At 35.7% G+C, this 26,118-nt stretch overlaps 1 protein-coding gene across 1 annotated transcript in view; it reads right to left on the reverse strand.

Annotated features, from left to right (window-relative positions):
- Window positions 1–26,118, reverse strand: part of Tinag (tubulointerstitial nephritis antigen) — a 78,387-nt gene that overhangs the window by 38,536 nt on the left and 13,733 nt on the right. The window contains exons 4-9 of the mRNA XM_021207425.2: window positions 23,269–23,383; window positions 12,640–12,763; window positions 9,143–9,293; window positions 5,643–5,823; window positions 3,873–3,918; window positions 980–1,103 (exon numbers count right to left, since the gene is read on the reverse strand). Of these exons, the coding sequence (XP_021063084.1) occupies window positions 980–1,103; window positions 3,873–3,918; window positions 5,643–5,823; window positions 9,143–9,293; window positions 12,640–12,763; window positions 23,269–23,383 (741 nt within the window). The remainder of the gene's footprint in view (window positions 1–979; window positions 1,104–3,872; window positions 3,919–5,642; window positions 5,824–9,142; window positions 9,294–12,639; window positions 12,764–23,268; window positions 23,384–26,118) is intronic.

The raw sequence follows: 26,118 nt of genomic DNA on the forward strand, positions 1-26,118 counted from the left end.
AGGCAGTTCCTTCAGTAGCAGCCCTGGGGTAAAATAAGAGACCATGGCAAAAGCAAGGCCTTCCCTCTTTCCTGCCCAGCCCTCCTGCTCACTGCTGACTTGATTTATCCTGTGGCTGCTGTGCCTGCTGATTCCATAGTTGATATCAGAACCAGCAGCATCCAGACTCCATCACTGACTGAGAAACAGATCTCCAGGAACCTTCCAAGCTTTAGGGACCAGACTGGAACTGCTGAATCAGTCACTCAGTCTTGTGGACTGAATAACTAGTGGGTTTTGTCCTCTCTGAGGTGGCACAGCCAATGCGGATCTATGCCAAGTGCTGAGGAACCTGGCCTGAAGGACCATGAAACTACTCGGTTGCCTCTCATCTGCAAGGAAACTGCTGTTGTTATCTTTATATAAGACTATTGAAGACATTCTCATAAGCTCATTACATCTCTTCTGTTCTTCTGAAGATCTCTGACTACTGAAGTGTGCATATAAAGGTAGTTATAAAGGCTTACTATGGGGTTACAACAGATAAGATTGTCTAGGTAGGTTTGGAAAAGTGTCCATTGAGTAGGTCAAGTTGAAGGAATAATTTATGATAACATATGAAGAACTATTGGGCTCCAAGATAGAAAAGGATCTGAACTGGAAAAATGAGAATTGCTAGTCAGAATGGAATCCAAATAGATGAGATTATATTTCTAAAGTTAATATTAAAATGCAAATGGAGAATATACAGATAAAAATAAATTATCTGAGGCAACCAAAGACATCAGATACAGACTGAAAGAAAGACTGAATAGTCAAAAATTGTTAATCAACCAATCAATTAATCAATGATATAGAGCTATTTCCTCATACATTTGAATTCATTTTTATAAATTAAACACACACACATATATATTATAAATTAAACACACACACACGTGTGTGTGTGTGTGTGTGTGTGTGTGTGTGTGTGTGTATGTGTTTAAAGTAATTGCCTTACCCAGTGAGTTTAACTGCATGTGTCCGAAGTTTTTTATACTTTTCTGGTTCTTCATTTGTGCTGACAACGTGTCTGTATATTCCTGTCTTATAATAAAAGAAGTCTTCATGGACTTGCATTATGGCTGAAAAACACACACACACAAACACACACACACCAGGATAAACACCACAGTTACTAAAAAGCCTCTTTAAAAAAATCCAAGAGAGAAATCACACCTAATTTTACTCTTATTAGCATGTGACAAACTTTTTCTATTCCTTTAAAAAGCAAAACAGTTTCAACTACTTAGAATATTTCTTATGTACCCATTTTGTATTCAAAATGTCTTTTAAACCTTCTCTTGTTGAGTTCTAGTAAGAGAAAGTTATGTGCAAAAAAAAAAAAAAAAAAAAGATTTCATCCTTGTGTTTCACTCTGAAAACCTGAGCCCATGCTTCATAAATGTTCCTTTGCTTCTCACATAGATTACTTCTTTTCTATTTCACATGGGGCTTTGTGGAAGGGCTTATGCAATTCAGGTTAAAGACTTCAAACTTCTCTCTCAGGAGAAGTGTTTTTTGGTTGTTGTTGTTTTGGCTGTTGTTGTTGTTTAATTGGAACCAGATATGGATATCATGGTGGCTAAGAACAAACTTACCTCTCTTAGCTCAGTATATATTTTAAATGAAGTCCAAATGAAGGTCACTGACATTTGCCAGGTCCTACAGTAAAGCTCAGGCTGCAAAGGAAGATGTAGCTTTTCCTGTTCTGTTTTTAACTTTGTTCTTTAGCATTCAGGGCCTTTGGGGGAAATGTAAGTGTCATTGGAAGCTAAGTCTCCTTTATCCGCTATAAAACACTTCCCCACAGAGTTTTAAGAATTTTTAGACTGTACCCTATGCAAATTTCTGCTTTCTGAAGGTCTTAGAGAAGTGCTCGCAGTGTTATTTATTCAAGGTTCAATCCATTTGACATTCTTTTGTCCCAAGACAGAAAGAAATACTGGAAGTTAAATCAGGCTGCAGCAAGCAGAAAATCAAACTGCATCTACAGCAAGGACCAAATAACGTTCTTTTCATTCACACACACCAAAAATGTGATATTCACAGTAATTTCCCACTCTATACAACCATCGTCCCATTTAGCGCTTACCACTCAGCACTGCTTTAAGCACGGTGAAAAACTATATGATCACCCCTATAAAACACTGCCAACTGAAGCCAAGGGTAAGAACACATCATGAGTTATCAAAGGCACCATCATCCTTCAGCCTCTGACATTAAACCAAGGCAAAATATTCTACAGGCTGATGTACAAGGAAGTGCTCTGCGCTCTAACCCTTGAAAGCTGCACACAGTAAACTATTGCCCAGACCTGTAAGATGTGTGAGGGTAAAAGAAAGAGCCCTAGGTCAGGTTTTGTCTTAATTCTGGCTAAGACTGGCAGGAGATTGTTTTTTTTCTCAACAAGTCTAAAATGAGTGTACATTGATTTGAATTTTTATTTTATAGCCTGGAAATTTTTTGTTTCAAATTTATTATGTGAAATCCACACCAAAAAATAACATATGGGCACAAAGTAAACCTCAGTTTTCTACAGCTTTAAACAGTTGGTAAGTTTCTTTTGGTTGGGAGCATGGGTTGGAGGGTTGGGAGTACAATGATTTGGAAATTCAGAATGATGTAAGCCAATTCTGTTGCCTAATGAATTGCTAAAACCATTTAAGAGGAAAATGTCAAAGTGGGGGTTGTGAGTTTGGCCTTTAATTAAAATGTCTTCAGTCTTTCATATCTGTTTCACAGACACCACTAGACAAAGCACATAGTAAAATTACAAATGAATTCCCACAGTTATAACAGCCAGCAAATTTCACACATTTAAGAGGGAAAGAGCCTTATTCATTGGTTGCAAAGTTAATGTAAAGTTTTAAGATTTTTTAAAAAATTACATTTAGAGTATGTTTATGTAAGCTTGGATTTCCTGATAATTGATTTCAACAAAGTTATTAAAATCCATGGTTTCCCCCTATATCAATATTAATTGAATCAGCATTCAGGAATAAAGAATAAAACAGTCGATATTCCTTCAAATGCATAAGAAGTGTTTTTAATTTATGTCCCAGTGTATTGACATTATACCCCGGCCCTTCCCTGTTTGCTACTAAAATTCCCATTTCATACCTCATTTGGTCTGTTTCCCTATGCACTTTGAGGAAAATGTTACACAGAAAATATATTCTGTGTATTCATCTTTATTAACATTATTGGTATAGGACAAATTCCAATAAAAGGATCAGATATGCCTTAAGGTCAAAATCTATATTTACTACCCCACAGTATAATTATATTATTTAATAACATTTTACTACCCAATAACAAATTTACAGACTTAGGTCATTTTAAATGGTTTTGTAAAACACAAAAGTCATCCTAGTTTGTTTGATTTTCCTTGACCTAATATAAAAAAGAAATTATATACTTTGTTTCTAGTAACACTGTTTTTTTTTTCAACACATTTCTAAGGCCACCTAAACTAAAACTGATAACAAATCTAACCTTATGTGTGATTCTTACATGTGACCATATGAATAATGTGAGCTCCATTGAATTAATAACTGCATGTCATATGTGCCCATCCATAACAACTCTGAAAATACTTAGCAACTCCTTAAATGTGTCATTACTATTTATGAGTTCAACTAATGAACAAGTGGTCTTCTTAAAGTAAATGGAAGCTCACGATATGCTTTGACGGGCCAATCTTCTATGAGTGCACAGGTTAGAAGTGTTGAACTCTTATGGAGATGTCTATGACATCTTTTCTCTTTTATTAAGCTCCTTTAATGTCTTATCATATCATGTTGTTTATTATAGGAATTCATAACTGAAAATGACATTTTATCTGGGCTTACCTTGAACTGGTCCATTTTGTATGATTTCTCTCATAATTTCAGTTTCCTGGAATGAAATATATCAGTGAGTATCAATGAGAACAACTAAAGCTTATGTGTGGTGCATATGAGATACTGTGCAATCCATTTTGGGATTACATCACTCTCAGTGACTTGGTGACTTGCAGTGCACTGTTGTACTGCTTTGAAATTGTTCACATGCACCAATACTGCATTGATGAACTTTGCTAGAACTAAGATATGTTCATTTGCTTTATTGATTTTTATTATGATAACTTTGGGTTGAAGAGAGAATGGAGTAACTTTTTGTGATGATGGAGAAAAATAGTAAAGGTAAGTTAGAATATTTAACTAGTGAATATTCATGTTATCTCTGATCTTAGGACCTTAGACAAGAGCAGCTACACCAAGCAACTGATGAGTGAGGCTCAACAACTTTGTTATGAAAATCACCTTGTGGCAGTCAGTGTCCCCTCAGTAGGGGGCCAGTTCATTTATCATTCATTCATTCATCCACTCATTCATTCCTCCATACAAAGTATGTATTACAAACTGTGACAGAAAAAAAAATTGGATGCTTCATCATTCTCAAGATAGTTACATCTTGGCAGTGTAGACAGCCGATAAAGCAGCTAACATAATATTATACAATATGTTCTTATAGATTAAGCATAAAGAGCCATTGATTACAAACATGAAAGGTGCTTAATTCCACTCAGAAGTAAAATAAAGTGTCAGGAAGCTTTGACATAGGCCTGGACTATTGGGTAACATTTCCCCAGATGGAAAGGTGAATATTCATTTGAGTCAAAGGAATTATTTACTATGTAAGTAAAGAAAATTGAGAAGGCATAATATATCTAGACAATAGAAAATGATCTCATGTATCAGTATCATTATGGTGAGTAGAGGATTAAATACTGGCAATACACTAATTTCTGTAAGTTATAGGACAACCATACATAAAAGGCCAGAACACCAAAATAAATCACTGGGTTGTAATCTAGAGAGAACTGGTGGTAACCAAAGTTTGATATATTTCTTAAATAAGTCTAGACAACTCTGATAAGATTAGGTTAAAACTGGGTCAGCATGAAGCATGACAAGCTGGGGTCTAATAGGATCCTTTTCTCCCTCTAGCAAGGACTGGGGCATGAGATCAATAAAAGAAACTACTGCCACCAAAAATTAGTGGTTTAGCTGTGAATTTTCAGTTTCATTCATATTCATACTTTATAAGTCATAACTAAAAAAATATCTTAGGAAGTACATTAAATTTTAAGTTAATCCTTTAGATTCCGGTCTTAACAATTTAAAACCTGCTAAGAATGCAAGTAAGAATAATAACAACTGTAACTGAACAGGCCAGAGAGATTGAGTGGGTAAAGGCATTTGCCACCAAGATGGATGACTTGAGTTTAATCTCCAGACCCATATGATGGAATGAGGGAATCTGTTTCTGGCAAGTTGTTTGACTTATACAAACATGTATAGTACATTCATCCTTAGACAGACAGACAGACAGACAGATAGACAGACAGACGCACGCACGCGCACGCGCGTGCGCGCGCGCGCACACACACACACACACACACACACACACACACACACACACCACAAATAAATGTAGAAAAAAGAGAGAAGTCTACCTGTATGCACAACCTTTGTTATTCTATAATGGTTTAGAATAATTTAAAAATAATGTGAATAACAGCAGAGCCAAATAGTTTGAGAATGGTATCCTTGTTAGGTTTTGAAGTTTAGACTTACATTGGAAGAGACTCTGTATGGAGGAGAACATTGGTAAATCCTGTTGGATTTCTCGAAGCTGTTGGGACATGGCTTTGTGGCATGCCGCTTTCCCCGCCCATCTGATCGGCTTGCCATAGCACAGATATTATTGGTTGTGTTTTGGTCCTTGAAAAGTGGGTAGCATGCATGAGATACCAGTCTAAGAGAATAAGAGTGAAGAAGATATTATTTATGAAAGTGCTCATAGTATCCTGTCTATAGCCAAGTTTAACGAACTAAATATTTGTGAAATTTGCTATTTATTCACCTGCATAGTTCTAAAATGTCAACCAACTACATACCAAAGCAGCTTAATGATACTATAATCCTCTCTCCTTTTATTATTACAATATGATTTTTTAAAGTCTTCTTCAACACATTTTAAATAGTTATATACTTGGAATGAAATTTCCTGAAGATGAAATGTATCCAATAATAATTTGATTATTTGCTGATGGGATATCATAAAAACTTAATTTTTAGAATTAAGATTGATTTTTTTATTTTGTTGATACTTATATTAGTCCAACATTTTACTTAATAATTAATTGAATATATGTTTAGTTCATGTTACTGAGGGGGAAAAATATAATGTTTGTACAATATTGAAATTTTTAAGTTGTATGTTATATTAAAAGGAAACTATTATTGGTAGATTTTGAAACTAAGAACACCAATTATTTTGGCTCCAAAATATTCGACTCCTAACTTTAACATTACCTTAATGAATAGAGAAGTAGAGAGCAAAGAAACAAAACCACATAATTAGTTATATAAATATGCAATACCAAAAATGCTATAACCCTAGGCAAAGAATTATCAGTAACTAGTGGCTGCTGGGAGAGATGTATTAGTCTCTCCAAAGGATGAACCTGCTTATTGTTTATCTAATAAAAGGTGGTTACTCCTGAAAATGTATATAAGCCAACAATAAAAGCAGACTCAACAGGTTATATTTACATGTTTGTATATAAAATTACATCATATATATGCATGGTTGTAACAAAAATAATCAGTTATAATTTATAATATATATTATATAAATATATAAATATATATAAATTTATAATTATAAATTAAAGTGTTGGGGCACAGAGGAGGGGTTGAGTGGAGGGGCTACAGAAAGGAAATGGAATGGGGTGCTATTCTATTTTAATTAGAAATGTAGTCTTTTAATAACTTATTTTACTTTATTTTATGTGCATTGGTATAAAGGTGTCAGATCCCTTGGAACTGGCATTACAGACAGTTGTGAGCTGCCATGCAGCTGCTGGGAATTGAACCTGGGTCTTTCGGAAAAGCAGGCAGTGCTCTTAACCACTGAGCTATCTCTCTAGCCCTGTGAGATGTATTTTTGTAAGATGTTTAAATTTCTAAAACTTAGGTAGTGATATCTGAAGTTAGGCCTTAAGAAGTTAAGCAGGTTTAAGTGAGGTCATGAGAATAGGCCTCTTATGAATGGGATTATTCTCTTCATAAAAGCAAGCTATTTGTCCGTTAAATGTAGATGCTATGAAAGGATGGACGTTTGCCAGCTGGGAAAGAGCTCTTCTGATGGACTGAAGCAGCCAGCATGTTGATCATGACTTTGCCAGCTCCAGAACAAAGTGTCTATTGTCTATGGCTTTTCATATGGTAGCCTAAGCAGATAAACACAATGAGACTTAGTTGGATTACAATGCCAGTTTATGTAACTAACATATGTAATATGCACATATTAAATTTGTATGTGTCATATGTGTGTACACATGTGTGTGCATACATGTGTGATGGTGATGTGTGGTCTATAATTATACATATGGAGGAGAGATTGATGTTGGTGTCTTTCTCTTTCACACTCCTATTTTTTAGACAGAGTCTCTCACTGAATAGAGTTCACTAATAGACTAGTCGGTCAGGCCAGTGAGTCCTTGGGATATTCCCGTTTCTAATTATCAGCACTGATGTTATAGTTTTGTAATACTATTGCTGGTTTTTTATGAAGGTTACAATAATTCTATTCGAGCACTTTACCCACTGAGCCATCTCTACATAATGATAATGGTGATGATAGAGATGATAATAATTTAATTTTCTAAAAATAATTTCACACATGAGTACTGGATTTATGTCATTTCTATTACTACTTCTCCCTCCTCCAATATCCCCAAGTCTCCCACCTTCCACTTCCTCTCAAATTCATGACCTCTTCTTTAATTATTGTTATAGTATTATAGTACATATACACATATATGTAATTATGCAATATATGTGTATCAACCTACTGAGTCCATTTAATGTTTCTCATGTGTACACGTGTTTAGGATGACTACTTACCAGTCACTCTATTGGGGCCTCACACCCAGAAAAAAAACCAACTGATTCTCACTTTCTAGGTAGCTCTTCATCTAGGGGTGGAACTTGTGAAATTTTCTTCCTCCACGGTGATATGTTGACTAATACTATTAGCATACAAGATGCAGGTCTAGTTTAGAGAACCATATTACTTCTATTTTATGGGTTTAACATCCCTATCATGTCTAGAAGATGCTATCTCACAGTCCTCTAGCTGTTAATCTCTCTGTCTCCTTTACTGTGATTTGCTCTGAAACTTAGGTGTAGGGATTGTAGATGTAGTAACCATTTCATTTAATCATGGGACCGAGCAAAAGTTAACCTGACTGGAAGTTAACAGTCCAAATAAGGCAACTTCAATTTAAAATAATTTTTCTTAGGTAAAATAAATGACAGAAATTAATATGTTAGCTCCCATCAATAGTAGACATGGCTCACACTTATGGCTGCCTGTGATCAGACGCCATGAAACAGCAGGTATATCAGAACTGTACTGTGAAGAACAAATGGCCCGTCCTTTACCCCTCTCTCTATCAGCCAATGTTCCCTTTATGTTTTAATAACCTAGTTTTAAATATTAAAACTACATATATATATATAAATATATATATATATATATATATATATATATATATATATATATATGTTCTATAAATATTAAATGCCATAAGAGTGAGAACATGCCACTTGCCATTTTCCATCAAATAGGATGGAGGCTGAAACTCTAAATTGCCCATTAGTTTTATTTTTCTTGTTTTTAGTATGATGTTTTTCAGGTGTATATTCCTTAACCTGGTTAAACAAATGGAACAACAGATTAATCAGTGACATTAGCGAATGTTACTCCCTCTGTGAAGACTCAGTAAAACTACTTGGCACAGAGCAACAAGAACAGATACTTCTTTCACTCTTCATATTAATTTAGCTGGAAATGAGTACTGTCTTGTAACATTATCCCCAGTGGCTGATAATGCTAGAAGCTGGGTATAATATATAATTAAATGTGGCATTTTTTATGGCTATATAGATGTGGTATATTCAGGATTATCTTTTCTGCAAAAAAAAAAATTACAATTTTGGAAGGAGTCTTTTTCTATAGTCTCACTTATGAAAATCCTAGAAATGCATGCTGTGTAGTTATTTACCCACGTTTTCTCAGGAACCACCAGGCCCTATCTATGCTTCCACTGTTGCATCCATGACGATTCTTGGCACAACAAGAGATCAAATTCTGAGGCGAGAGATTTGCTGTGTATCGACCCTTAGACTGTATTGCAATTCGGTCAGCTGCCACACCTATTTCAAACAAAATACTGATTAATATTCAACTATCATGTCATACAATATTTCTCATACATTTTTATTTGAACCCTCAACTGGTTTTCAAAATTGGTACTGATCCAGTAAATCCGTGCTTAAAGGCTTTTCTAGCTTGGTTAATCAAATGTAGTCTATGTATCTTTTGAACACCTTTTCATTAAGGAATCTGTCAAGTGGTATATATATATATATATATATATATATATATATATATATATATATGATTAATATATATGTGATTAATATATATCTGATATACATCATATATATTATATATATATCATATATATATATATATATATATATATATATATATATATATACCACTTGGAAGGTGAGTGTATTACTGGGTATGGTTATGGTATCATTATTATATACTTTAAAAAATGGTTAGAAACATATAATATTTATTTTAAACGATAGATGGTCTCAATAGTCCCAAGCATTTGAATATTTATTTCAAAGTTGGTTGCAGCATTAGGGTAGGTTTAGGAAATACAGCTTTGCTAGAGAAATTGTGTCATTAGGCGTAGGCTTTTTTTTTTTTGTTGTTGTTGTTGTTGTTGATGCTGCTGCTACTATTCCAGGATACTTAATACCATGTATACGATTTTAAAATTTTAACATGAAAAATAAAAACATTTACTGATGGAGAGCAGAGTAAAAGAGATAAAATATCTCTCTCCTCACAGAGTAATAGAATAGAAAATGAGTCCAAAGTAGTGGAAATCAACTCTTGACATCAGGAGATAAAAATCTTAGGGTGAAAGCTATGTCAGTAGGAATTCTTGAGATGTTAGAAACCCATAGGAAGAGCAACATCAGCAACTAACTGCACCCCTCAGAGCTCCCAGGGGCTAAACCACCAACCAAAGAGCACACATGGTCCATGGCTCCAGCTACATATGTAGCAGAGGATTGCCTTATCTTTTTTTTTTTTTTTTTGAATTTCTTTTTTTTTTTTTTTTTAAAAAAAAAAAAAAAAAGATTTATTTATTTATTTATTTTTTTTTTTTGAATTTCTTTTTTATTAGCTATTTTCTTCATTTACATTTCAAATGCTATCCCCAAAGCCCCCATACCCTCCCCCTGCCCTGTTCCCCAGTCCACCCACTCCCGGTTCCTGGCCCTGGCATTCCCCTGTACTGAGCCATATGATCTTCGCAATACCAAGGACCTCTCCTCCCACTGATGACTGACTAGGCCATCTTCTACTACATATGCAACTAGAGACACAGCTCTGGGGGGGGGTGTACTGGTTAGTTCATATCGTTGTTCCTCCTATAGGGTTGCAGACCCCTTTAGCTCCTTGGGTACTTTCTCTAGCTCCTTCATTGGGGGCCCTGTGTTCCATCCAATAGATGGCTGTGAGCATCCACTTCTATATTTGCCAGGCATTAGCCAATGCCTTATCTTGTATCATTAGGAGGGGAGCCTCTTGGTCCTGTGGAGGCTTGATGTCCCAGTGTAGGTGGATGCTGGAGCAGTGAGGCAGGAGTGAGTGTGTGGGTGGGGGAGCACCCTGTTAGAGGCAAAGTGGAGAGGATTTGCAGAGGGGAGACCTGGAAGGCTGACAACAATTGAGATGTAAATAAAATAACCAATTAATAATAATAAGAAGAAGAAACCTACATCATACTTCATCACAGGCAAATCGTAATTCAGATTTATTTATTTATTTATTTATTCATTTATTTTTGCTTTTTTAATGCACTTTCAATTAAAGGCAGAACTTCCAGAGCTTTGCTTTGATACGTTCTCTTTTCTCAAAGGTATATATATATATATATATATATATATATATATATATATATATATATATATCAACCAAATTTTATGAGAATCCCTCAAGGTGTCAATTTGAAGTTTTTGTATGTTTTCTACATGCCTGAAATGTATGTATTATTCTGCTATGTTTAGAAGTGCTCAGTAACAGCTTCCCTTCATTCTCTACTCGTTTATTTTTTTTTTAAGAAGATACACTTTGTAGGATAAAATGGCAGTGCCCTGCTGCCTCTGATATTCTCAAGAGAACAAATCTTTATTTCGTGGTGGAGAATAGAAGCTCTTTGATATATTGGTATTTGTTTTTGTGACTAGGGATCAAATGTATTTTTAAAGGTTTGTATAACATTTCATTTAGAATGCCTTTGCAATGAAGAAAAACAGAGAAGTCGAAGCTTGAGGCTCAGGATGATTTCTGACATGTTTTCTCTTTGTGGGTTAATTCACGTTCATGGACTTCTTTTATAAGACAGGAAGGTTGCCAGAGGATGTGCTGAGGCTGTCTGTAAGACCAGGACCTGGGGAGACTAAAGGGCATGTCCTGCAGATCAGTTCTAGCAAGTTTTTGCTGCTTCTTACCACCAAGAATATTACTTAAATGTATTTGCAAATACTGGTCTACCCTAGAAGTCAAGAATTGACCTCGTTTAGGAAGTATTTACCACATAAGCTCAAATTAGTAAATGTTTTAGTTGATTAAATCTTTATTCAACTGTCAGACACAGAACTCAAGGAAGTCATGGATTACTAATGCAGTAGGAGAAACACTGGGCAGATAACATTTATACTGATAAAGTGGGAGAGATGGCTTGCCCAAGAGCCTGGGAACTCACAATGCTTGTAGTGTTTTAGTCTGCTCCTAAATGCTCTTTTGGAGTGCACTGAATGAAGCCCCACAAAATAGATCAATGAAGAGGTTGATAGTGTCCAGAGATTAACATGGCAGCTTCTATTTCACTGTGGAAAAGTCTTTGGGGATGACTTTGGAGATCATATTGGAATCATTCCTTTTTGCACTTAAGAACTTATATGAAAGTAGCCACTAGAGAGGGGAACTTTTAGTTTCAAATGAGCACTAACATAACTTTGGAAAGTAATGTGATAAAATGAGCTGTAATACTTTAATTTACTATGGTTTAATTCTAAAGATTGAATTTCCTTCAAAATAGTTTAATAACTATAGTTGTATAAATTTTATTTAAAATTGTAGAATTTATATATGAATATTAGTATTGTGAGTGATGTTATAGTAAAAAGAAAGCCCAATTCTCTTCTCATTACCTGGTCCAAACTCAAAATCAAATGAATATTGGTGGGGTTTATTTATTTATTTATTGCTTTTTTATTTATTGTGTATGTAAAATAGGCATCAACATCCAACTTTTAGAATAAATTTATAACCTCTGTGTTCCTTTCCTTGGACTGATCATTTGTTATTATGTAAATCTTTTTCTTAGCTTACAAACTGTCCAAGTACTCTATCATGCTCTAAAGACAAACAGAAATTATGAAGAAGGGACTGAGATGATGTTATTACTTGCGGTGGAAAAAGCCCAGGATGCAGCACAGTTTTTTTGATCCAGTGGACCATGAGTCCATCCAGGCCACTTATAAGAAGCAATGAAAATCTCAGGAAGATCAGCTCTGGGAGGAAAAGATGCCTAAGAGAAAGAGAGACAGACAGACATATTAGATGTTCTCAAGTATGTCCCCACTGTCAGAGTAATAAGCACGCATGCCCTCTTGCAGTGCTTATAATGATTTTGAATTGTTTTATACATTCTGGTTTCTGATGGAAGCATAGGTACAGAGGGTTTCTGTACTACTTGCGTTGGAGAATCACAACACGGATTGAATGCTGCTTCAGGTTACCAAAATCGTACAAGGACATTTCAAACATTCCACCTGTCATCTTGAATCATAGCTTGCTCATTCATATTAAACACACACACAAACACACACACACACACGATTGTGAAAATTATTACAAATAAAGAATTTTTATTTCTGTGTCTCTCTTCTTTTTGGAAGTATATATGGCTGACAGGGGAAAATTTTCAAAAGAAGCCATATAGGGTAACTGAATATTAAAACAAGAAATCATTCAATTTTACATCATTATGAGAAATAAATCTAAAATTAATTTGTTCATATTTATAGTTATTAAAGTTTAAAGAGGACTATAAACTTGGTGTAATACCAAATAGATAATGCCATGATGTTATAAAAACCGATATTAATTTTCTAACATGGTCAGTTCTTGCTACTATCTCAACATGCCTAGGTGACATAATAAGAGGAAATATTTGCAGCCCTTTAAATAAATGAGGGATTTGACTTCTAAAAGCTAATTGATATGCTAAAGGCTCTGTTAAGTAAGATTTCCTCCTTGGACTAGACCATTGGCCAAGAGTTTTCTTGACCTCATGCACTATCATTGTCATTTTTACAAGAAATATGTAGATTCTGCACCTTGTGTCAAAAAACTAAATGTCTGTAAATAATAAAAGTTCATTGATTTAATGGTTTTATGATTCATGTTCATGAAGCAACTGATATGAAATCTCATAAGAAATTGCTTCTCACAGTTACAGAGCGGATTCAAAGTCTAGCTCAAATAAAATGTCCTTGTGAAAAGGGCACCAACCCAAACTAATTTTTAAATTATAGCATTGGTAAGAGAATTCATTTTAGGCATAGAGAACTATTACTACCCAATGAGAGAGAAAGGTATCCTGAGTCCGTTTCAAGTGTGTTGCTACTTACAAAGTGAAGAAAGGTCACAGAGCTGGTCATTACAATGTGCTGGAATGTTCAAGACCAGCATCATAGAACCAAGGGATCTAAAGTGCCAGTGTTGCATGATGAACCGCATGACAGAAGCTGAGTCGGAGCAACATAAGCATAGTGGGCAGAACGAAATCACTGAGGACATAGAGGCTCCACATGAAAAACATCTTTCTAAATGGGCAACAGACACACATCTTACACATCACCATGCCTTCCCACATCATGCTCATCAGCTTATCAGTGTACCTTATCACATGAAGTTGCCTCAAGTTTCCAGAAAACTTGATTGTCTCAATGGTAGTTGTTATGGTATGACTCTCAAATACAATTTAGGTGTGTGTGAGAGTACAACCCTTCTACCATGCTGACGCAATGATCCACCATTGCTAATCCATGTCATTAGGATTTAGTTATGTAGAATTTTACTTCCACATTTGATAATCAGACTATTTTGCATATGAAAGGTAACCTATTAATAATAAAAGTGTGTGTGTGTGTGTGTGTGTGAGCACGCATGTGCAAGTCCATCTCTTAAAATAGGATTTCCCCTATTTCCTTTAGCACTTTGAACTACTATAGCACTATGTATTTGCTACTTTAATGATTTCTGCTTTAAAATAAACAAAAAAAAAACCACAAAATCTGGATAATCCTTCTCAGTAAGATAACAGACACACAGTAATTATAATACTTTTTATTGAAAACGTATTTATCAGCATGATAAGCCAGAATACATGAAATTTGTCTATTGATGTTTTAAAGATTTTTACTACTTATTTAATGTTGGTTTTCCTTTAAAAAACAAAACTGGCCTCTACGACTTAAAGCTTGCCAGAGAAATTACTTCCAATTTTATTTCCCTCAGGATAACAAATGATTTAAGTAAGGAACATAGAGAAAATCCCCTAACTATTATATTCCTGTAGAAACTAAAAATATTTTTGAGAGCCAGTAAGTCACAGAATAATAACTCTTAGAAATGGCTTGAAGAATTCTGGCTTTAATAAATGATACATTTTAATTAATTAATTTGATAAAAATATATCCTAGTAACAAAAGGAGTCAGGAGGACAACCTAAGAGTGACAGAAATTACAAACATGGTATCTTATATGAAATAGAAATTGGCCATTACATGGATTATACACTCTTCCACAAGGGCCTTTTTAATTCTTTAAATTGTTATGTTGAAAGAAATCAATCATAATTTGATTTATAATTTCCAAATCAACATTAGCCAAATTTGAGATTAAATTTGAACAGTTTCCCTGTTTCAACATTTTTTTGGGAAAAAATAAAGCTACTGTGGGCAGATGTACAAAGCCACAGCAGTGTTAATCCCCAGAGCCTTCCTTACATTAACCTCTGCATCTAGATTGTGGGGAATGGTAAGGCAATCACCAAGAAGTATAAGGCACACGTATTTTCTCAGAAACATTAGAAAGTGTATACCTAGTTCCAGTTGAATCTATACCTACAGGACACATACTATGTAGCCAACCCTCTCTTAACTCCAGCTCCAACTTGACCTTCCCCATCTTAATGTGGATAACCAGAAGCATCTAAAATTCCAATAATGAGACTGAAAACCTAAGTTTATTTCAGTATTTCACCGTTCCAAGTGAGTGGCAAAAAATACCAAGACATTTCTCTGGATTGCTTCATCTTGAGGAGGACAGTGAGATTTTTCTAGTGGTCAGGAGATACAGAACTACTTCTCATCCTCCAAAGTATTCAACTTTGTGTGTTAGCGTTTGAAATTCTTTGATGCTTCTCTGGTGTCTCATGTTCAGTCACCAGTGCCAGCTCTTCTCTAGCCCTATTCTCTCCTTATAGTCATGGAATGTTTTATCATGGCACACACAGGCTCTCAAAAGTGACTACACTGGCTACACTCCAGTGGTTGCTGTTACTACAGTATAATATACACAAGTGTCACTTTGTAGTGTCTGATAATTTTCCTTAAAAGACAACTCATTTCCTACTCCCCCTGCCTTTTCCTGCTACCAAGAGTTGGGCCTCACAGATGGACCTAGAGGAGATCCCTTGAGCTGGTATCCAACCTTGGGAATGAGGGAGAAAGTGAAGGAGAAGCAACAGTACAGATGGCAGCTTGGGTGCAGGACCCTCCCCATCTGAGGCTTTGCATGAGGAGGATGGGGAGTGACCTTTGCCATGCTTGTGCCACTGTCATTTTTGGAATTGTTGGTCATATTTAGTAAAGAATAAAGAATTTCCCATTGCCTTTCAAGTTTCTAGGTCAATGTTGTAGTACAGTGAACCAAAACCATGAAAGATAAGAAAGCGCCTCATTTTCTGAGGTATTGAAGAGTTTAGGAAAATACATATGAAATAGATGACTGGTTATCTAGATGATTTGTACTAGTTGGAAGGAAACTTAGCAGGTAATTTTAAGGGGAGTGGATTTGTCTGAACAGTTTATAAGCCATTTAAAATTAAATTGGTTTATATTTTCACCACAGTCTTTCAGCAAGTGCCAGTGTATGTGAGGTTATAAAAATTAGAGATGATATTCATAGTTTTAACGGCTTATCATCTAACCCAATGCAAGTTGTTTCATTTTATTCCATTTCCTATCTCATGTGGATGATAAAGGAAAGAACTGATATCTGTGAGGCAGATTTGGAGGAGAAATAGGAATAGAAACGATGGATCCTGGCATTGGAAAGCCAGCTAGTAGGTATATGGTACATGAGCACCTCAGTTTACTTTGGAAATGTACTTTTTAACAGCCCTTGTAAAACACTATCTGTGCTGATCACTTAGGGCCCTGCACTGGTCTAGTTTTGCTAGTTACTGTCCCAGCATTGGCACAGAATGATGGCTAGAATTTTAAGAACCTTGACTCAGTGACAATGAGAATGTCTAACATTCTGGCTTGCTATTGCCATTCTCCCACAGATATAGGAAGGTTCTGAGGTAAACATGTACTGACACAGCCTCCACCATTCCTGACCCAGACTCTCTGTGCTGTGGCCAGCTGCCCTGTATGCCAGAGTGGGGAAAGGGGCCATTTTGTGTCTAATATGTGAATTACAAAGGTAGCTAACTGTGATTTCTTTGTTTTTGTTTTTGTTTTTGTTAAGAGAGATCATGAAATGGAGAAAATCTGGGAAGAGCTGATGGAGGGACAATAGCATGTTTAAGAAATATTGTGTGAAAAAATTTAAAAGTAAGGAGAAAAAGAAGACAAACCGATTATGTCAGATTACTAGGGGAATAATAAAAACAGTCAGTAAAGCAACTGCTACATAGTAGTGGAGCATTCAGGTGATCAAATGCACAATTATTTTCTCATCAAAACATTTAGGGGCTTTAAAAGTTAGTTTGTAATTCATAAAATGTTGTTTTGTTTAACTTTCAACATACCATAGAAAATTTATGTTGTCATTTTTTCCAATTTTTTATTAGGTATTTTCTTCATTTAAATTTCAAATGCTATCCTGAAAGTTCCCTATACCCTCCCCCTCCCCTGCTCCCCTACTCACTCACTCCCACTTCTTGGCCCTGGCGTTCCCCTGTATGGGGCATATAAAGTTTGCAAGACCAAGGGGCCTCTCTTCCCAATGATGGCCAACTATCCATCTTCTGCTACATATGCAGCTAGAGACACGAGCTCTGGGGGTGCTGGTTAGTTCATATTGTTGTTCCACCTATAGGGTTGCAGACCCTTTCAGCTCCTTGGGTACTTTTTATTTGTTAGTTTTGTCAACTAAGTTCATTTACACCAAATGACTGAATAAATATTCTTGTTAGAGTAATTGTGAACTTTTTTACCCATACCAACTTGATATCTGATGTATTAGTTTGGCTATGGATTTCAGTTGATATGTCATACTTTCCAACGAGTTTCACCTCAGATGTAACACCAAATTATTGGCATGGGGTCAACCAACAGGGGAGATAAAAATGCTTATTTCTTAAATTTATTGAGGTTACTGCATGTGTTCACATGTCTATCCTGCATGTATATATGTGGACGACATTTATGCCTGGTGCTTGCAGAGTCAAAAGATGACATCAAATTCACTGGAACTGTAGTTACAGATGTTTGTGACTGCCATATGGGTGCAGGGAACTAAAACTGTGTCTTCTATAAGACTAGAAAGTATTCTTAACCTCTGAGTCATCCCTCTGGGTGCTACTTTCAACAATTTCGACTGAACCAAATGTAAAAGTAAATTCTTAATTTTCAGGTATTTTTGAATAAAAATGTCATTTTTAATCCAAAATATTTTCAAGATTTATAAATAAATGTAACACAATGAAGTTCCTTGGAGCTATTTGGTAAATCCCCAAGCACTTGAATATTAAATATGGTAATAACAATCTTATACTGTTAATTTGATTTTATTTGGTTTAGTTTAGTCTAAGAACAGAGTAGAACTTTCAGGCTCATCAAAAATATGTAAACTCCATCAGTCAGTAAGTGAAAAGCTGCACATTTCATTAGAAAATGAAATGCTAAAATGATGAAGGTCTAAATAATTTGGTCTTCATAGACCTAACCCATTTCAGACTGTACTCTTATCTCAAGGTTAAAGAAATCAAAGTCAAAAACACAAAGGAGGAGAAAAATTCCTAACAGTATATAAAAGCAGTCCCTTTTTGCCTGTTTTGTTAAGCACATACTGAGCACTTCAGAAAATTCATGAAGCTTTAAGACCTGGGTACAAATGTTAACATCATTTTATGGAGGGCATAAGCGGTAAGACTTTAATATCCAAACACTCTGGTTCCAGTGAATGTTCTAGCCTATAGATAGCCTAGATATATGAATGCAAGCACATATCTGTGCTGATGGATAGGACTTGATGTAGAAACCAGGGCTTTGCACATACTAGGCAAATGTTCTACTCCTAATCTCATTGCTAAATCCATATACACCTTTTAACATCTCTTCAACAATAGTGTTTCTGCTGGCTCAGAAGAGTCACCATAAATATAAGCTTGCATGCAGCCACAATAATTGGTTGTTTCCACACACACCCGAGAAACTGTCAGTGTTCTATTTTTTTCCCCAGAATATGTTTCTATCTCTTTTGCTGCTCTTATTTTAAACTTTTAGCTGAAGTCAGTATTTATTAAATCACATTGTGTAGAATCTAATACCTGATTATTTAACCAAAAGCTTTTCTCATCTCCTGAATTTAGAAAATGCTGCATTTAAAAAAAGTTGATGAACTAAACATTGCCATGACCTCAATATCCTTATGAATAGCGTGATCTTCAGAAGAAAGATGTGATGTGCTGCTTATCACAGCTTCCCCTGGCATCAGCTGAGGTATGGTTCTTGTTGTCTGTTACCCATGGAAACCTACTTGTGGAGTCCAGACCAGCTCCCTCTCTGACTTCTCCCTTTTGCTCTTTCTGCTTCTGTTCTCCATTCTGCTTGTGCCAGAGAGAATGTGTTCATTTGTCTTTTGATTGCCTTACCTAGGTTTCCCCTCCAAGAGGGCCATCCCCAAATTCACAAAATTATCTTCTAGCCCCACACTATTGACATACTTGTATTCCACGTTGTTGCTAATCACAACTCATGGAAAATGTGTTTGAAGTAGTTTCTGAGTTAATTTTTCAATGTAATGTATGTATTAAGTCCTTGAGAATTTCACACCATGTATTTTGCATCATATTTATCCCCCATTCTTTCTTCTACCCTCAGATCTACCTCCAACTCACAGCTCCTTGCTTTCTACTTTTTTTATGCTGCACACGTTCATGGGTATACGACCATCCACTGTAGCATAGTCAACTACTCATTGGCAATAGCTTTGAAGAAAACTGGCTCTACCCTTCCCAGAAGCCACAAACTATACATAACTTCTCACTTAGGGGAGAGAGACAATGAACCTTTCTCCCCTTCATGATAGTATGTTAACTAGCTTGATCTTGTCCAGGTTTTATGCAGACAACCTCAGCTTCATTCAGTTCATTAGTGCAACAGAGTCTTGAATTTATTGTGATTATATTCATAAAACCCACTGATAGACCTCTAACTAAAGTCCAGTAGACTATTACAGACCAATTGTGACTTCAGCCAAGGAATAAGGCTAGGATACCAAATCAGGAAGATAAGACTCTTTCCAGGAATTAAGCATGTTTCAACACTCATTTTCTCAATCCAGAGTAGAGCCTTCCCAACACTCAGATAGCCAATATTGCCAAAGAAAGAGAGAGATTTGGGGGTTAGGGTGCAGTGCATTTTCTCAGTACACTGGGATTTCTATCATGGTTTGACAAGAATAGATATAAATCAATTAACCAATAACTCCACTAAATGTATAGCCCCAAATCATAGGATTTTTACACCAACAACCCTCTTACACTCCATCCTGTGCTGAAGATAATTTTAAGTGGAGGAAATGCCAGTTATTCAGAAATACAATCACATAAACGGTTCATTCTTATTGTACTTTGAGTCAGTCTAATGTCATTTGTTGGGTATTAATTGTACTGTCATAAGACTATATCATTAGTCCATCTATGGCTTCCAGTTCAACACAGTTTTTGTTGATCTAATGTCCTTCTTCAAAAACCTTACCTTAGTTCTATTCTCTTCCATTTGACTAGTATTTAAGACAATTTTAAACACTTAAAATTTAGCACTCCAGCTATTGTGCCCAAAAAGTCAGAATCTATTTCCATGCCTTCTGTCGTATAATTAGGTAATGGAATTCTTACAGGTCAGCGGAATTGGTCCTGCTGCTTTCTTGGAAATACTTAGCAACGAGGCATTTTAAGCTCTCCTAGAATACTAATCAGTCTTTTTATTTTTTCATTTATAAATCTCCACAAAAACTTTTAGGCAAACAAATATTCAGGAACCAATACATGTCTAGAATGAAATGTTTTGTTGTCTTCAGTGTTGAGTAGTAGTAGCTTGAAAAACTTTATCACATGTTTTTCTAAACTAAAATAAATCACAAAATGCCAGAAAGTTAAAGTTTAAAAAGGAAACATTAAAGCCAGGCGTGGTGGCGCACACCTTTAATCCCAGCACTCGGGAGGCAGAGGCAGGCGGATTTCTGAGTTCGAGGCCAGCCTGGTCTACAAAGTCAGTTCCAGGACAGCCAGGGCTACACAGAGAAACCCTGTCTCAAAAAACCAAAATAAGTAAATGAATAAATAAATAAATAAATGGAAACATTAGAAACAATCTTGAGGGACCATACTAATATTTACCAAAGATTGGGCTCACTGTGGCCCTCGATGAAAGAAAAGTCAAGACTAATCATTAAAACAAATTTTACCTTGAGCAATGCTAGAGAGACAGGAAAGAAGAGAAGAGAAGAGAAGAGAAGAGAAGAGAAGAGAAGAGAAGAGAAGAGAAGAGAAGAAAAGAACCAAACACCACCAACAACAAAAACAACAACAACACAGCAAAAAACCACAAGGGAAAATGACTTTTTCCAATTGAAAAAAGTTAAGATTTCATGTTACTAAAAAACATGAAATGAGCCAGGCTGCTAAAGATTTTGTCAGAGTGACTGTGAATGACCTCAAAATATTTCTTAACTGGGCATCACTGAAAAATAGCTCTTAGTAGGAGATTAACCATCTTTTTCTTCTCTTTTTACATTTGATGTGAATTGGTTAAAGTTACCTGGACCTGCTTACGCTGCAGACTATTGGGATAGGGGAAATAGACAAGGCTCTGCAATGTAATGAACCCCAGTACTTTGTTTGTTCATTCTCAGTGTGACTTGGGCTCCCTCAGTTTTAGTTTGCTTGACATTGAGTGATGGTAGTAGCCAGAACACCATGCTGTTATGGGAATTCAATGAAATGAAGTATGAAGATATTTGCATGCTTGGCACACACATCTGCTCAGGAAATGTCACCTATTATTATTTTCTCTGATACTAGTTATGTTCTAGCAATGCTGGAATCTAAATTGGAACTTAACTGGGGTGATCATATGCCTGTAAACCAAACTTAGGTTCGATATTTAATAGACATTAGTTAATTTACAATTCTTCTAGCAGCAGAATGCTAAAAGCATTTGGGCAGCTGAAGCTGATGTCTTTATTGTCAACTGATGAGCTCCGCCACAGTGCCACTGCATTCCACTCTGCTTTGGATTCTAGTAGATTTCAGAGCGACATCTCAGCTTAAAAGTGTATGTGCCTGGGAAACACTATACACTGAGTGGTGTTTGCAGTCCCTAGAAAGGTTGAATCTTCGTTATGCAACATGAAATACAATCTGTGCAATATCATGAAGCAAGAAAACACTATGAGTGTGTCAGGTCTCCAGGCAAAATTCAAATATTTTATTTAAGACAGTTTGAGGAATTTTGAGGACATCTTTTTTCTAATGATCATGGAATGCATGCTTGAGGTTCCAAGTATTTACTTTATCCTTATATGATAATGAGTAGTCTAAGAGAGGTCATCAAAGTTTTGAGGAATTCACAAAACATTTAGTTTTAAAATCAAAAAATAGCCAACCATGATAGCAAAATCCTATAATCTCAACACACAACTGATTTTAGCATATTTGTGAGATAAAGGTTACCTGGCCCCATGTAGTAAATCCCATTACAATCTGCCTTATACAATAGGGCAATGTCTTAAACATTACAGAGAAAATAATTAAGTAAAAACAAATAAATTGGTGAGTTCTGTCAGTCAAACTTTTCAAAGCGGCAAAACAGTCTAAACTATTCAACAAGTAAGGATTTATTTTAGCTCATGGTTTTGGAGGTTTTAGGCAGTCATGGGGAGAGGGCAGGTGGAGCCAGCCACTCCCACTTTGATGACCAGGAAACAGAGGGGGAGCAAGAGGCCAAAGAGCAAGCTTCCTACTTTTCCTCTCCTTATTGTACGGGGACCTTAGATTATGTGATAATGCCACTTCCTTTTAGAGCAGGTCTTCCTACTCTAATTAAAATAATTAATTATTTTTTAAGTTTATTACTTAATTAAAATAGCCAAATGATTGTTTTAATTAATTACTTAATTACGTGTAATAATTAATTAAAATAATCTTCCATTCATTTCTGGAAGCACTCTCACAAGCCTACCTTCCTCATGATTGATTTGATAATCAACTTGACAATCAAGTTTTACCACAGAACACATTGAACAACCTTTCAGCAGACATATGGTTTTCTGGGAAATCATTGACAATGAACCATAACATCACTCATTGTTTAAAGGGCACACAAAATTTTCTAGGTATGTAATGGTCATTATATTTAGGAATTTGTTTTTTTAAATTAGTGACAAAAAATGTCTCTTTTTCATGCCCTGAAAAGTCAAAACTATATTATGGTTCAGATTTCTATAAGCATGCACATGAATTCACCTGTAAAAACACATGAACAACCACAAATCAGAAAGAACACTTACTGTCATCTCATTCATGCTGAGAAGCATAGGGCTAGGTGGCAAGGTGCCAAGGCGGAATTTGAATCCTTCTTCTAAGGTCATTCCCCAGAATTGGCTATAGTTCTGTGCTGTCCATCTACCTTACAAATAAAGCAGAAATACGCATAGGTTACATGATATCACTCTTACAAATACAGGTGTATTTCTTGATCTGATTATTATATAGTAACAGGATCTCAAAATATGGGAAATATCAGTAGAGGGTAGATATTCTTCATACAAATCCAGCACTGATTATTCTACAACGAAGTACATGAAACACTAGTCTAGAATTTGACCCATCTCAGTTATGATTGATGCAAGGATCATGAGGCCAAATAGTTATAAATTGAAACCAGGAATATGAGATCTTAATATTCTATAAACAAATTAAGTATAGGGCTAATATATGCAGTTTCCTTTAAATGTACTTAATTGCTTTTTAGAAAGAAATTTGACTCTACAGACAAGAACTTGAGGTTTGAATAGACAATTGGTGCCTTTAAAATTTATATTCAAAATTTATCAATTAAAAAGAAGTACCCATGAAAAAATTGAAAGTTCGCTAGCTAAGCATCTTAATTTTTGCAGTATTTGAGAATGAATGTAAGACCTTATATATGCAGGCAAGCGTTCTACCATTGAGCCACAGTTTTGTGATCATCATTGCCCTTCTTTAAAAAGATTATATTAGCAACTGTTAATAAGACATTAAGATAAATGTGTTAAGGAATACATTTGTATCCTGTGTTGACCATTATTAATAGTTACTGGCAAACATATTAAGTCCATTGTTTAAAATTAGCTATTAAGATGCAAGTTTTTCCAAAGAGAAATGGCTTAGTGGTTAAGAGCACTGGCTGCTTGCTCTTCCAGAGGTCTTGAGCTCAATTCCCAGCAACCCACATGGTGGCTCACAAACATCTGTGACAAAATCCAATGCCCTCTTCTGGTGTGTCTGAAGACAGGTACAATGTATTCATATAAATGAAATAAATACATCTTTTTTAAAAAAAAAAAAAAAGATTTACTTTACTATCTTGCTTTTTAAAAATCCCTAATTTCATAATGTGATGTGGAAAATTAAACTTAGAGTTCTCCAGTCGGTGATAGTGGCTGAAAACTGCACATCAGACAGGCATCTAAACATTGTTCATCCAAATCATTCCCAATGCACTCAAATATTTTCAGTATTTAAATTGGGTCCATACTGTTGTGTTTATTATCAAAATTACTTATAGTGTGATAGGTTCCTTTGACTGATTAAAATTCAACTAAACATTCAGTAATATTTTTAAAGCAAAATCTGCAACGCCTAAGAAATTTCAAGGTGGAAATCTCTGGATGTGTGTTATGTGTGACCGTGTTGTTTAAAAGACAAAGACAAGCTAGGCAGTGGTGGTACACGCCTTTAATCCCAGCACTTGGGATTTCTTAGTTCGAGGCCAGCCTGATCTACAAAGTGAGTTCCAGGACAGCAAGGGCTATACAAAGAAACCCTGTCTTAAAAAAAAAAAAAAAAAAAAAAAAAGACAACTTGCTTGGATGAGATTTGATGGGGATGCAGGGATGCAGGGATGCCGGGATGCAGGGATGCAGGGATGCCGGGATGCAGGGATGCAGGGATGCAGGGATGCATCTGATCAGTAGTCTTCAAATTGGACTGATACATCCAGGGGTCATTTAACTTAGCTCTCAATTTAATGAAGGGGAGAATCATTTCAAAATTTAAGATAGAGGGGTGGATCTGGAGTGGTGAATCCTGCCTTTAACCCCACCACTCAGGAGGCTCTATGATTTCAACACCATCCCAGTCTAGAATGTTGTGAGTTCTAGACCAGCCAAGGATGCAAACTGAGACAGTCTGGAGAGGTTATTCAGCTATAGTGACATAAGTAAATTAAAAGAATGTCTTTTGTTTTGTTGTTAGCTTCATTTAGGTTTTTTTGTTTTGTTTTTTTGTTTGTTTGTTTTTAGGCAGAGTCTTACTCTGTAACCCCAGTTGGCTATGTCATACCTAAATTGACCTCAAACAGTGATCCTCCTCCCTCAGTCTCTCCATTACTGGCATTACAAGCTTCAGCTCTCGAGCCTGGTTGAGGTTTTAGCTTTAAAGTATGGAGTGTGGAATGTTTGCTTCACAGTTTCGGATAAATATAACAGGTATGGATCTCCTTTTATCCTGCTAACTCACTTAGAATTATTTGTGCAATTTTAACTTGGCATTGTGTTCTGGCCTTTTAAAATGGTACACAGCATTTTGACTCTTCAAGAGAATAAATCAGTTTAAAGCAAAAAAATATGTATTTATATTTTCAGCAATTCCTTGAATGATGCTTCTTATTACTCATCGCCATAATAAAGAAAGCACAGACAAGTGGGACCTGGTGGCTCATGCCTCTAATACCAGAGCTTGGGAAGTGACCTCGGAAGATGATATTGACTTAGACATCAGCCTGGAGTATGCAGCATAATGCTGTCTCAACAAACAAACAAACAAACAAACAAATAGTGGATAAATACACACTGAAGTATAATATGCACAATAAATGCAGATCTGAGCTTAAAATACAGTAAAGGTTTGGGGAAAAGACATTTTCAAGCAAAGCTTGTGTGTTTGTAATTCACATGCTTTAATTTTTTTTTTTTTACAAAAGTAAATATCCCCTGCCTCATATGTATGCCTCCATTGTACTTAAAACAAGGAACTGAGGGAAAAAAAGCTCTTGTTCTGGGGAAGGCAGGTACCACACAACATCCATGTTCTTGAGAATGCCTGCTTTCCATCCTGCTTAAGAGCAGTGCCCGTGCAAGCTGTAACAATCCAAAGCT

The sequence above is a fragment of the Mus pahari genome, chromosome 10 (genome assembly GCF_900095145.1).
Source record: "Mus pahari chromosome 10, PAHARI_EIJ_v1.1, whole genome shotgun sequence".
NCBI lineage: Eukaryota > Metazoa > Chordata > Mammalia > Rodentia > Muridae > Mus > Mus pahari.